The 13,006-nt window shown below is 39.7% G+C and overlaps 2 protein-coding genes across 13 annotated transcripts in view; both read left to right on the top strand.

Annotated features, from left to right (window-relative positions):
- Positions 1 to 5,508, top strand: part of map4k2 (mitogen-activated protein kinase kinase kinase kinase 2) — a 29,437-nt gene extending 23,929 nt beyond the window's left edge. For 8 of the 11 annotated variants that reach the window (XM_074624095.1, XM_074624093.1, XM_074624098.1 and 5 more), the window contains 11 exons: positions 789 to 868; positions 987 to 1,047; positions 1,143 to 1,266; positions 1,412 to 1,476; positions 1,571 to 1,674; positions 1,871 to 2,048; positions 2,134 to 2,202; positions 2,294 to 2,380; positions 2,471 to 2,541; positions 2,632 to 2,687; positions 3,061 to 5,508. In XM_074624095.1, coding sequence (XP_074480196.1) covers positions 789 to 868; positions 987 to 1,047; positions 1,143 to 1,266; positions 1,412 to 1,476; positions 1,571 to 1,674; positions 1,871 to 2,048; positions 2,134 to 2,202; positions 2,294 to 2,380; positions 2,471 to 2,541; positions 2,632 to 2,687; positions 3,061 to 3,148 — 983 coding nt within the window. In that variant the 3' untranslated portion in view covers positions 3,149 to 5,508. The remainder of the gene's footprint in view (positions 1 to 788; positions 869 to 986; positions 1,048 to 1,142; positions 1,267 to 1,411; positions 1,477 to 1,570; positions 1,675 to 1,870; positions 2,049 to 2,133; positions 2,203 to 2,293; positions 2,381 to 2,470; positions 2,542 to 2,631; positions 2,688 to 3,060) is intronic. The other 3 variants (XM_074624099.1, XM_074624092.1, XM_074624090.1) reach the window with 1 other exon arrangement.
- A 1,479-nt stretch (positions 5,509 to 6,987) lies between these two features.
- Positions 6,988 to 12,770, top strand: LOC141761071 (RNA-binding protein 4.1-like). 2 transcript variants are annotated; one of them, XM_074624286.1, is made up of 4 exons: positions 6,988 to 7,270; positions 9,709 to 10,139; positions 10,478 to 11,226; positions 11,375 to 12,770. In XM_074624286.1, exons 2-3 carry the CDS (start codon positions 9,728 to 9,730, stop codon positions 11,209 to 11,211), a joined length of 1,146 nt encoding a protein of 381 aa, XP_074480387.1. In that variant the 5' UTR covers positions 6,988 to 7,270; positions 9,709 to 9,727; the 3' UTR covers positions 11,212 to 11,226; positions 11,375 to 12,770. The 2 variants fall into 2 exon arrangements, with proteins under 2 accessions (XP_074480387.1, XP_074480388.1); XM_074624287.1 differs by lacking the exon at positions 10,478 to 11,226 and having other exon boundaries at positions 7,127 to 7,270.
- Positions 12,771 to 13,006: the final 236 nt, after the last annotated feature.

Below are 13,006 nucleotides of genomic sequence, written 5' to 3'. Positions count from 1 at the left end.
CTGCCAAAATCAAAATAAATAATTTATATTTATATTATATTTAAGATAAATAAATGACTCGATAGATAAATAAATAAATAAATATGTCATTAAGTAAATAGCTAAAATAATATTAAAAATAAATGTAGCCATTAATTAATTAATAAAATGTGACATAAATTGGTATTTCTGTTTTAATTTGCTTCTTTATTTATTTATCTTTGTATTAATTCCCTTATTTATTTACTCTTCTGTTTAATTTTTCCTTTTATTTATTTATGTATTTATTTTTACTAAATAAATATTAAATTTTAAAGTGACATGTAAAAAGAAATGTGTTAAAATAAATCAGTTTGGGGAAATAAACAAGGGGTGAAATACAAAGGGAAAATCTTGCAGAAATAAATGAATTAATTAATTAGTACATACATTTAAAAATATAAAATAAATGCAAAAATAAAAGGGAAAATTAAACAGAAAAGTAAATAAATAAGGGAATTAATACAAAGATAAATAAGTAAAGAAGCAAATTAAAACAGAAATATCAATTTGTCACATTTTATCAGTTCATTAATGGCTACATTTATTTTTCATATTATTTTTGCTGACTTTAATGACATGATGATATTTATTAATTTATCGAGTCATTTATTTCTTTATTTTTAATTTTGGCAGGTTACGTCTCTTAATGTCCCGAGTGCTTCAAAATAGAGTGAAATCAACTTTGCTAGATATGTCACCAACTGTACAAGTGACAACAAGATCAATGCCCCAATGTTTTCTCTTTAACAACCGCTTTCCCCTCTTAGATCAGTACCTTATTCTTGGGGCAGAGGAGGGCATCTACACACTGAACCTTAATGAACTTCATGAAGATACACTAGAGAAGGTAAGGAAAGGACTGATTTACCATTATTTAGTGTTATTAGTGTACTATAGGCTACTGTATCACAGCACATGGGAAATCTGAACTCAAAGCAACTCTGCAATGTTGTCTTTTCTCTCAGCTGCTCCCTCAGCGATGCACATGGCTGTATGTTATGAACAACGTGCTGATGTCTGTATCAGGTAACAAATCTCTTCACACATGTTGGTTTTAGTCAGTTAGATCACAGCGTGCTGTATTGCTATCTGCTGCTCTAAGAAGGTATCTTGTCCTGCAGGGAAGTCTTCCCAGCTTTACTCTCACAGTCTGGCGACTCTGTTTGACCAGAGAGGACACCTGCAGAAGAAACAAAGCAGCCTGTCGCTCAGCACCAGCCGCTTCACTGACAGGATCAGCTCCAGGTACGACTGGAAACATAGAGCTGTAGCAGTAGTAGTAATAGTAACGGTGTCAGTCTTGGCGCTACCAATGGGTGGCACCAAAGTAAGATATTTTTAACTCTATATATAGTGACAGCCAAAGTTGTTCTTACTTTTCTCTCTCAAGCCACAGAAAGTTTGCCGTATCTGTGAAGATCCCCGACACTAAAGGCTGTAGGAGGTGTAGCGTAGGTAAGTGATGCACACTTTACTTTCTACATGCTCTGTATGTTTATTCAGTCATAACAACAACAGACTCTACTTTTCTTCTCTCTCTCTCTCTCAGCCAGAAACCCGTACACAGACAGTACATTTCTCTGCGGGGCAGTTCCCTCTGGCCTGGTTCTCCTATTGTGGTATGAGCCTCTGCAGAAGTTCATGCATCTAAAGGTTTGTACAGACACTTTAAATGAAATATAGCACTTTATATATTGTATTCTGTTGTAGGGCTATACTGGTCCTGTGTTGACCCTTACTCCTCACTAGGGACATTTTTAATTTTTCGATTGTCACCAGGTTATATCTAAATCAATCCCGTTCTTAGCATCACCTAACCTGACTCTTCCTCTTTGTGTTTGCCTTGCAGCACATACCGATGAAGCTACCTGAGTCTCTGCCTATATTTGAGCTGCTGGTGTTGGTGTCGGATGAGTTTCCCCAGCTGTGTGTCGGGGTGAGAGACTTTAGTAACGGGAAACGACCGATCAGCCAACAGCTCAAGTTTGATATCATAGAGCTGAACAGCACGCCTATTTCAGCACCAGGTAAGATAGACTGTTTATCTGTTTATCTGTTTATAGAGCTCAGCTCAAAGCTTTAACTAAATTCTGTCTCTTCGTGCGTCTGCAGAGAGCGGAGCACTCGGGGCAGTACAGGTAACCCAGATGGACCGAGACACTGTTCTCATTGCATTAGAACGTAAGTCACTTCTATCTCAACACATGTTCCAAATCCTCCAGCCATCTTTCACGATGATAATAACATCTCATTCTTGATGCTCATTGGACAGAAACTGTAAAGATAGTGAACCTCCGAGGGCTTCCATCCAAAGAGCTGGCTGCTGAAATGGTCTTTGACTTCCCCATTGAGGCTCTAGGTTAGAAACAATCACATGATAAACACAGTGAGAGTGAGACGTTGTGGTTGTTGCCACTGACAGCTGAGTGACATGACATTGTTCTATCAGTCTGCTTACAGGACAGTGTGCTGGCTTTCTGGAAGCACGGCCTGAAAGGGAGGAGCTTTCAATCAAATGAGGTGATTAGCTTCGAGATCTACGTCAGGTTGGGATGTCATGTGTTTGTCACCGTGTCTATAAACAAGTTGAATTTCATTTTTTATCTGCAGGTGACACAAGAAATTACAGACGAGAGTCGAGCATTCAGAGTTTTGGGAACAAACAGGTATGTTTTCTGACAATACACTCATCTCACAATATCTTTCACTGGTTTAGATACTGTGAATGTAACGGGAGGTCTTTCTTCTCTTTACGTTACCTCCATACACAGTTCATAACAGCCCCGTTAACTTTGTTTTGTACCGCTGATAGCGGTTGCGGCCAAGCTTTTATAGCTCCATCGTTACCATGGATACTGTAGCATTAAATATAAAATAACCGCATAAAAATATGAAAATAACACAAATATGTACACCTAACGACTATGTTACATATACAGCATAAGCTAAATCATGAGCTTTGGGCCAACTCTGTGTTTGATTCATGCACTCTGAACGAGCTGTGAGGTTTCCCTCCCTTTCCTTCTTGACTTCGTACAGAGACATCATCCTTCAGAGCACACCGACAGATGATCCCTCAGCACTGAGCAACCTGTACATCCTGACCGGACATGAAAGCAGCTACTGAGAGAAAAACGGCTCGACTTCTTCAAAAACTCACACTGAAGAAAGACGGAGATCTGTTCTATAACCTTTGACATCCGTCACTGAAGCTGCAGCACCAACTGATCACACCATCTCTCTCAGCTGAAAGTGACTAATAACGTCAGTATGGACAATTCTGTCGCCCGTCCAGGCTGTTAGTTGTTGGGCAACACATGTACAAGAGAGACTCGTCAACATGCTAAGTTTCTAACTCTCACATCTGCTGATCAAAGCTACAAAAGCCAAGATCTTCATGTAGAAACAATTAATCTCACCACCAGCGTAAATCACAGTGTGACTGCAGCAGGGAAGACGGCTCCATCCCCGAGATCCACTGCTGTCAGTATGGACCGTAGACCGTAGAAGAACATGGACCTAACATCAGTGACAGCACACATAAGTTTCTGAACTGATGTTTTGAAGCTTATATTAGGCCCTGTTCACACCTGGTATTAACATGCGTCCTCAGTGATCACAAGTGGACAGCTCGAAGTACAGGTGTGAACGCACTCAAGACGCATTGAGGACGCTTTGAGATCTGATCTTTCAGACCACATTCAGAGGTGGTCTGGGCCACATTAAGGACCGCCTACTCTTCTGACGTCCCGCTGGGATCAGAGGGGGCTCTGATCACAGACAGACCGAAAACATCAGAAAATTGTCCAAAAAAAGGCTGATAAATGTCCCAAAAAAATGTTATAAAGACCAATAAATGTCCAAAAAAGATGTCCGAAAAAATTTAAGAAAAAAAATTACAAAAATTACGAAAAATATCTGAAAACAAGCCGAAATGTTTTTCGAAAGATGTCAGAAAAATATCTGTAAAAACGTCTGAATTAAGGCTGATAAAAAGGCCAAAAATTCCCAAAACAAATTCTGAAAAAAGGCTGAAAAATGTGTGAAAATATGTCAAAAAAAGGCAGAAAAATTCCAAAATCTGACTGAAAAATGTCTTAAAAATGCACGACAAATATTACGTCACAACGTCTGCTGTATCAGCTGTGTCTTTACTACGTGTTCATTTGCATATAGAGCGGGGAAGTGAGATCGCATCACAAGTGGCAACTGGAGACGCATTCTAATGCCAGGTGTGAACACCTGTCCATTTGTGATCGGATCACTGAGGACGCATGTTAATGCCAGGTGTGAACAGGGCCAGTGTTTACTGCTTACTGCCGTCTTTGTCAGTTACTGGAACCAGAACATTTAGTCAAAATGAGGGAAGACACCCTGGAGGAGCTGAGTGTGAACATGAATAAACATTAATATCCCCTTAAAGGAATAATGATTCTCATAAATGCCACAAAGATGCACTCACGCTAACAGCGCTAACAAAGAACGTACAGTATATTACCAAAAAGTGAAAGTCAATAGTTCATTCCATTGCAACATCAGCGCCCAGCAAGCAAAGCTAAGCTTACACCATTTTGGACTGAAAAGGACAACCGGAGGTCAGTAAAACATCCGCCTACAAAGTGCCGTACTATTGACATATTCTACTGAAATGGCCTGCGTTGAACAATAAAATATGAGAAAATATAATACGCGTTTTCAGTCCAAAATGGCGGCAGCAGCTGTTGTCAAAAAAACACCGGAGTTTCATCTCTTTGCTTCTATACTCTTTGGCGCTAATAGTGGAAAACAGAGCTAGTTTAAAAAGAGGGCGGGGCTTCAACTCTACACTTTTCCCCATGAAACAACATGTCAGTGATATTTAGATAGTCAGCTTGAATAATTCAAAGAGTGTGCAACCGAGTTACAACCCAAATGTATACTTACACAAGATACCATGTAATTCTGAAAATCGCATTTAATGTGTTTTGAAGATGATGAATGTGCTCTAGCGTAGCAGCATTTACATGTTGAGAGAGCCTCAGGCCTGTGAAAACCTGTTCACCTTTCTGAATATGAAGGGTCCTTTCATTGCAGTCAGTCGGTGCCAAACACTGCTATAACCCGTGACTCTATGTCTCTTCTCCATCTGCTTTAATATTAATTCAACTTAGGCTAACATAGGCTAAACGTACAATGTTGAGGTGCCATAGAAACTGAATGCAATTAAGGTTCAGCTAGTTTGACTAAAATGTAAATTCCACTACAGTAGAGTTTTGTGTGTGTAATGATATTTGTTATTTATGGAAAGGGAACTGTACTGTAAGTAACACTCACCTTTCCCTGCAGAGATACTTGAAAGACATAATATGCATATGGCTATTTGTTTTTTAAGATGTTTTTATTGTTATTGTGTATACATTTTAAGTATATAACGATACAGTATACCTTTACGGAATGGAGGGGTTGTAATATGCGCAATAAAGATTTTAATATCCTTTTGAATCTGAAGCAGACTTTATTTCATTGTCATAACAAAGATTCACTTGTAGCCTCAACAGAGGTTTGGTCAGATGTCAGAATTCAGTCATAGCAGCATATGTTTGTAGAAAACTCATAGTGACACTGATGCTTCTTAAACAAGTTAGTGTACATCAAATAAATCTAAATAAACTTTTATTTCTGCACAGAAAATAGCACAGAAGAGGACGATTAGGGCCACTTGTGAAAAATGTATTTGAGTGCTGAGATTAAACTCAGTATTCTGACTTTATTCTCATAATGTTGACATTAAACTCAAATACATTTTTCACATGTGGCCCTAATCCTGTTCTTTAAAAAGCAACTCATGATGATGTGGATGATGTTATATTTTATCTGTGTGCTTTAACAATTGTTCACCCCTAAGGGGTTTTAATTACACGTTAGAATATGTTGATTACAAGCCTTTTTCCCTGTAAATTTGCAATGTAATATTTACCCTATAGGTCTAATATGTTTTGTTGTAAAGTACATAAGAACCCAACAAAAAATAAAACTCAAAAGTATATACAAGGCCATGAACACAAGGAAAAATTGGTTCTACTTTCAGGAAATTATATATATAGATATAAATCTATATATATAATACATAATCCACAAATTTGCATTATTCTTTACAGAAAAAAAGGAAGGTAGACTAATATAGAAAAAATATTAAAGGGACTATTTGTAACTTTTTAAGCGTATAAATGTAGCGGGTCGCCACACATGCGCGCTCGCATATGCGCGTTCACTACACACTGCAGAAGAGTTAGTTTAGCTCTGAGAATATCTAGTGAATGTACAGGGGACGTTTGTGCAGAAATAACTGCTGCAGCTCCTCCAGACCAACAGAGGTTTTCCGTGTCTTGTGAAGTGACGAGCTCTATTCGTTGTCTTCTCGTTACCGACTGGGTGCCGGTGTCTCCTCTGCTCTCTCCGGCTGCGGGCGGAGAGAGCCGGGAGACACGCTGCAGAGCCCCGCTGCCTCAGCCTGCACTTAGGCAGGAAAAGCCAACACTAGGACCAGATCTAAATCATGTTCATGGAGAGACCTTCGTCTGGTCAGCTAACATTACTGCCAAGCAGCTGAAATATAGAGTGATATTGTGGTTTTAGCTGACGTGTGTCGCCTCACTGTTTTGAGCGACGCTCGTTCAGGTATATTTAGAGCGAGCAAGCGCGAGCCCGACGCTGACTTTCGTTGATTTCACGGCCACAGGTGTCGCTGTTAACAAGCATTTCTGAAAGTTACAAATAGTCCCTTTAAGTAACCAATAAATAAATAAACAGTGATAAATAAATTAACAGTATTGTATTGTGTAGTATGTAGTACAATGTACTATGCATGCTTGCATGATTACAGTACATATTCCACTCTGTTGGTGGCGGTAATGGACTAGGATATGGACACGACACGCCCACTTTACGTCACGACACGCCTCCTGAGATTACGTCCGGGTTTCAAATACTTCTTTTAACCCTCAAATCATTATATGTTCCTAAACCTAACCAAATAATATTTGTGGGTGATCACAACCAAATCATTTTGTGTCTAAATCTAACAAAATATGTGTGAAACTTTAAAGTTATGGTGCCTAAACCTCATTGACAGTGTGGAGGGGGCGTGTCTTGATGTTGATTGTTGACCCGCAGACAGAGCGAGTTGGGTGCAGCAGCAGCAGCGCAGCAGCAGCAGCCGCAGCCATTTCACTGTTCATTCATTGGTGTCGAGGCCTACTCAGTCTAACCGGTGAGTTACACATTTAAAGGTTAAAACGGTGACGTTAAACACTTTATAAGAAGTTGTTGAAGCGTAATTGTTGTTATAGATGTTCTCTGAGAAGGATAAAGACGCTGCATTAACGTAAACAGGCGGCGCGTTAGCTAGTATGATGCTAGCTAAGCTAAGCTAACATGCTATCATTTCTGTGTTCATACGCCATTACAGAAACATATGGACGAAACTGAAAGCATTGCGCACTAAACACCATTACTATTGTGTTTTATAGATAGATAAAGTCGAGCTAGCTACTCTGTGAGTAACGCAACACACAAAACATACAGATAGCTAACACAGATAAGCCTAACGTAAGCCTAGTACGACGTGTTATCTGACGTTATCTGTGTTTACATGTTTATCTACGTTAGTGCAAGTAGATGATATGGAAAACAGCGTGCCAGTGGTTGTAAAACTACTTGATAAAGAGGTAACTTGTGTTGAAATCGTCTCATAAGTTAACCTGCAGAGCTAGTCAACAATGAAAGCTGCTAGGTGCGTCTCTTGAATTGCTTGATTGGTTTACGTTACACCCTTTCATACACGTTTAGTAGGCTGTTGATCAGCTTACATTCGTGCTAGATAGATAGATGTAACTTTATTGATCATGAGTGAAATTCAAGATGGTTATGATATGGATAAACGTTAAAATGTGAGAGTGCTGCTCCCTAAAGATTACATTTAGTGAAACCATATGGTCTGTCAGAGCAGTCAATCACCCCTGCAACCAAATACTTTTCACATTCACAAACTTTCATTTTCGCTTGAATGGTATCTGTTACACTCTTTCATACACTTTTTTCCCTCAGTTTAGTAGGTTGTTGATGAGCTTACATTCATGCCAGATAGATACATGTAATTGTATTGATCCTGAGTGAAATTCAAGATGGTTATGATATGGATAAACGTCAAAATAAGAAAGTGCTGATCCCTAAAAATGATAACTTGAGATACCACCCATGAGAAACCATATGGTTTGCTGTCATGGTTTGTCAGAGCAGTCAATCACCACTGCAACCAAATACTTTTTCACATTCACAAACTTCATTTTCGCTTTTATGTGGAGCGAAATGCTCTGAGTATAGAGTATAAGTAGATTGAATTCAAGCCAACGTGCAGTGGTTTTAAAACTACTTGATTAGAAAGGTAACTTGTGTTACATTCGTATCATAAAGTAAACATGTATGAACCTGCAGAGCTAGTCAACAATGAAAGTTGCTAGGTGAGTCTTGAATTGCTTGACTGGTTTACGTTACATTAGTAGGTTGTTGATCAGCTTACATTATGTTAGATAGATAGTAACTAAAGATGTTTATGATATGGATAAAGGTTAAAATAGGAGAGAGCTGCTGCCTAAAAATGAACGAGACAAGATTTCTGGAGATAGTTACTGTCTGAGTTAAGTGAATCCATATGGTTTGTCAGAGCAGTCAATCACCACTGCCACCAAATACAGTACTTTTCCCACATTAACAAACTTTCATTTTCGCTTTCGTGTGGAGGGAAATGCTCTTAGTATTGAGTCTGTCTGTGGAAAGAGAGCAGCATGCAGCAACACTAGCAGGCAAGAAAACACAGTAGAAAACAGTTAAGGAAGAACTGGATTTTGTTTGGCTTAATTTTATTTTATTATACTGATGCATTCTCATCCTTAACATCCCCCTTCAGTAAACACATCATACACATGCAAAACAAAAACAGTAATACTCAGTATATTGTATTGGTTTAATTTTTAAAAAAATTTTTTTTTTTAAAGGGACTGTTTAAAAGAATCAGAAATGGGGCCGATATATTTAATTCAGTTCTATGTTTATATACTATATGCATTATATACTGGAATTTAAATTCCCGTTTAAGTTATTGTTACTGCATTCAAAAAAATTTAACCAAGTTACTGGTGTACGATTTATAAAAAATAAATATATATATATATATATATAAATATATATATATATTTATATATATATAAATTTATATATATATATATATATATATATAAATATAAATAAAAATAATTCAGTAAATTTATATCTATATATTTTTTTGTTATATTTTGTTTTACAAAGTTAAGAAAGCAATGTTTAAGTCCAGCCTGTTGTTGCCTTAAACATAAAAGAACAATCCCAGTCACTTCCACACAGTGAGGCATACAGCTTATTAATTACACACTGGTATTGGATCAGTATTTGGTACCGGGTATCGCTATTGGTATCAGGACTGAAAAAGTTGGATCGGTGCATCCCGAAGTAGTTTAGCTAGGCATTCCTAATAAACTGACAACTGAATGTATTTATTAATTACACCACTTAATTGTTAACTGACAGTCAATGCAGATGACCCTGTCATCCCTATCATTAAATATTGGTTGTGGTTATACTGTAACAGTAATCATTCATTTTTCTTTCTTCTAGGCTACACAGAACTTCCATCATGGTGAAGATTTTTATTGGTAACCTTGCCTGCAATACAGCACCTGAGGAGCTGCGTGAACTCTTCGAGAAGTATGGTAACGTCTCAGAATGTGACATTGTCAAAAATTATGGTTTTGTACACATGACCAACACTTCTGAAGCTGAGGAGGCCATTCAAAACCTCCACCAGCACCAGTTGAATGGCTGGCGCATGAATGTCGAGATGAGCAAAGGGAGGCCCAAGTCCACCACCAAATTGCATGTCAGCAACCTCGGCGAAGGGGTCACCCCTGATGTTCTGCGGGCTAAGTTTGCAGAGTTTGGCACGGTGGTGGAGTGTGACATAGTGAAGGACTACGCCTTCATTCACATGGAGCGAATGGAGGATGCCATGGATGCCATCAGTAAGCTGGACAACACGGCCTACAAAGGTGAACTTTTTGGCAGGGAAGAGCTAGTTGTCTTTGCTGTCTATAGATACGAATTTGGATTCTGTTCTGTCGCTGTAGAGCTCTCATGACAAGTAAAATCCACTGGCTTTATTTCCACATTATTTGATCAGATGGACTGAAAGTAATGTCTCTTGTAAAAACCAGTGGCAGTGTAACTGGTGAACAGGCACAAATTTTCCTGCACTTGGCGCGGCAGATTATTTCGCTTTGCTCAGTGATTGTCGGACAAGTGCATTTAACGTATTTTATAGTCGGTAAGAGCCTTTTTTCGTGTCAGAACTCCACGGTCTCATGCGTGTCTTCTCTCTCCTTACAAGGCAAGCTGATGAGCGTGCAACTGTCCACCAGTCGGCTGCGCACCGCCCCGGGAATGGGAGATCATACCGGCTGCTATGTCTGCGGGAAACATGGTCACTGGTCGAAAGATTGTCCAGTCAGTCGGAACGGTAGCCACGGTGACGGCAGAGGTCGCAGCGGCCGGGGCCCCCCACGCGGTCCCCCGGGTTATGGCAGGGGCAGCTACGAGATGGCCTCACCTCCAGATGATGATTACATGGGTGGCTCTGCGTATAGTCGGGCGAGTTACGTAGGTGGGTTGCCGCCTCCCCCTCGTAGGCTTAGCGGCTACAGCCCTGAGCTGGGGGAAAGGTACGCCAGCAGAGCAGCAGGCTATGCTGAGAGGTCATCTGCTTATGATCGTGACCGTCTCTACAGCAGTGTTGACTATTATGAGAAGTACAGAGCTCGCCCTTATGGCTCAAGCTACTTCGAGGATCGTCGCATGTCCTATCTCCCTCCTCCCCCACCTCCCCCTTCCTCCCTCTCAAAGCTGTCCTCCAGTGTAGATCCATATGACCGTCGGTCACTGCCTCCATCTTCAGCCGCCGCAGCTGCCGCATACTATGCTCGAGACCGCAGCCCGATCAGACGTGTGCCAGTCTCCGCGGCGGGCTACGAGCGAACACGGCTGTCACCGGTGTCGGGCTCCAGGAGCTCCTACGCTCCTCCACGGGCCAAGGATCATTATGCGCCGCGCTATGCGCCTTACTAAAGCCATGGTGCCAAGGTGAGCAACATAGTAAACAATGTATGCCTGAGTTTATTAGTTCTCTGAACAGTGGGACATTTTTACTGTGAAAACATTACTGGTCAGTGCTGCGGATAATGGGGGTTCAAACCCTTTTTCTGAAAAAGGGAATTTGCTCTCTTTCTAGGTCTGTTTGTGAACTACCGGACTTTTTCTTTGCCGTCATTTCTTCAAGCTACGTGATTCCATCGGTCTGCGTGAGATGCGGAAATTAAGATTGGAAATTGTGTCGGAATCTTCCAGGCACCTGAGATGCCAGTTGCCTGCAGATGCATCGTCCTTTCAATCGCATTCACGTAACCTGTTATCAATAAGAATTATTAGCAAATGGCACTGTTTGACATTTATGATGTATAAAACAATAGTTTACTCACTTGCTCTGCAGGTTTCCAGCTCAGTTTTTAGCCTTTTTTTGTTTTTTTCTTACCTGTGTTTCTTCCTCGGATGAAAAAAATTGTTAAATTCAGCAAATGTTAATTGTTTTGGCTTCTGTTTGACATTTAGAAGAGGTTTTCTTGTTTCTTCACTATCTGAAAGTGTACCTCCCTGTTTTGAATGGAATGAGGGTTAACCCATGCTGCATCAGTTGCTTGTAGTGCAGATGAATCTTATCTTGTTCCTAGACACAACTTCTGACATGATCTCAGTCAGTTATATGGATGTGGAAAAATATAAAGGTTTTTTTTTTCAAAAATGATCATTGGTGTCGATCAATGTGCTGTGAAGGTCTGCGACTCTTCAGGTTTGTTTTGTGACAGCTAAAACCAGAAGTCTTCACGGAAGAAGTTGCGTTCTTTATGCTTGAAATGGTGAAACACTCAGTCAGCGGTCTGGTGGTGGGTGGGAAAGTAAACCAGCACTCTTTGCCGTCTGTAGCACATGAATGGACTCAGTGATTCACACCGCAGGAGACAGTAAGAGAAATGAATCCATATCCATGCAACTGACCTGGCCGAGCATTCTGTTAGGACACAGAATCATACTTTGAGTTAGTATCTATGGAAAACAAATAATCTCAAACATTCCAGTCTCATTTTTTTTCTGATTTTAATGTCTGTCTACAAAATCTAAAATTGATATTTTATAACACTAAATAAGGTGTCTGCGAATCTAAAGTCAAAATTCTTGAAATAAAAGCATCACCACAACAGGAGTGTCTGCTGGCATGCACTGTGCAACTAAGTAACATCTTGACTGTTTTCTTCCCATTGTTAACGTTGGATACGTTGCCCACAGCTAACAGACAATAACCCGTCACCTCTTGAGTCTTAGTGTGGGCTGGATGTTCACTGTATCATATAACGCAGCATAAGCAGATCCAGAAATGTGAGGCAGGACTCAGGGCTCAGGCTGTAGAAGTCATGTGGCACTTGTGTTTTACTTGAAGGTGCCTTTGTTTGTTTTGCATATAGTTGGATTTGAAGTTTGTATTTTTCATACTAGCTGTAAAAGTACCAGCATACATTAAAAATCTAAACTGAATATGATTTTTAATAAAGCCAAAATTAAGTTGGTGAAACTGACATTTTCCAGTTCTTTGTTTGAAACCCAGTTTAATGGTGTCTGGTTGTGGATGCAGTAGAGCAATTAAGTGTTTTAATCATGGTTTAGAACTTTGTAAGAATATTAAACTCAATATCATCAGTTAGTTTTCCCCTTAACTAGTGTTTATTGGAAGTCACAGTGTACATATTTTGATGGGAAAATCAATTGAGAGACCAAAATCTGCATCTGCATACAATAATGACAAAGTCAGAGT

The sequence above is a fragment of the Sebastes fasciatus genome, chromosome 22, assembly GCF_043250625.1.
Source record: "Sebastes fasciatus isolate fSebFas1 chromosome 22, fSebFas1.pri, whole genome shotgun sequence".
NCBI classification, from domain to species: Eukaryota; Metazoa; Chordata; class Actinopteri; order Perciformes; family Sebastidae; genus Sebastes; species Sebastes fasciatus.
This window is presented reverse-complemented; position numbering and strand designations above follow the sequence as displayed.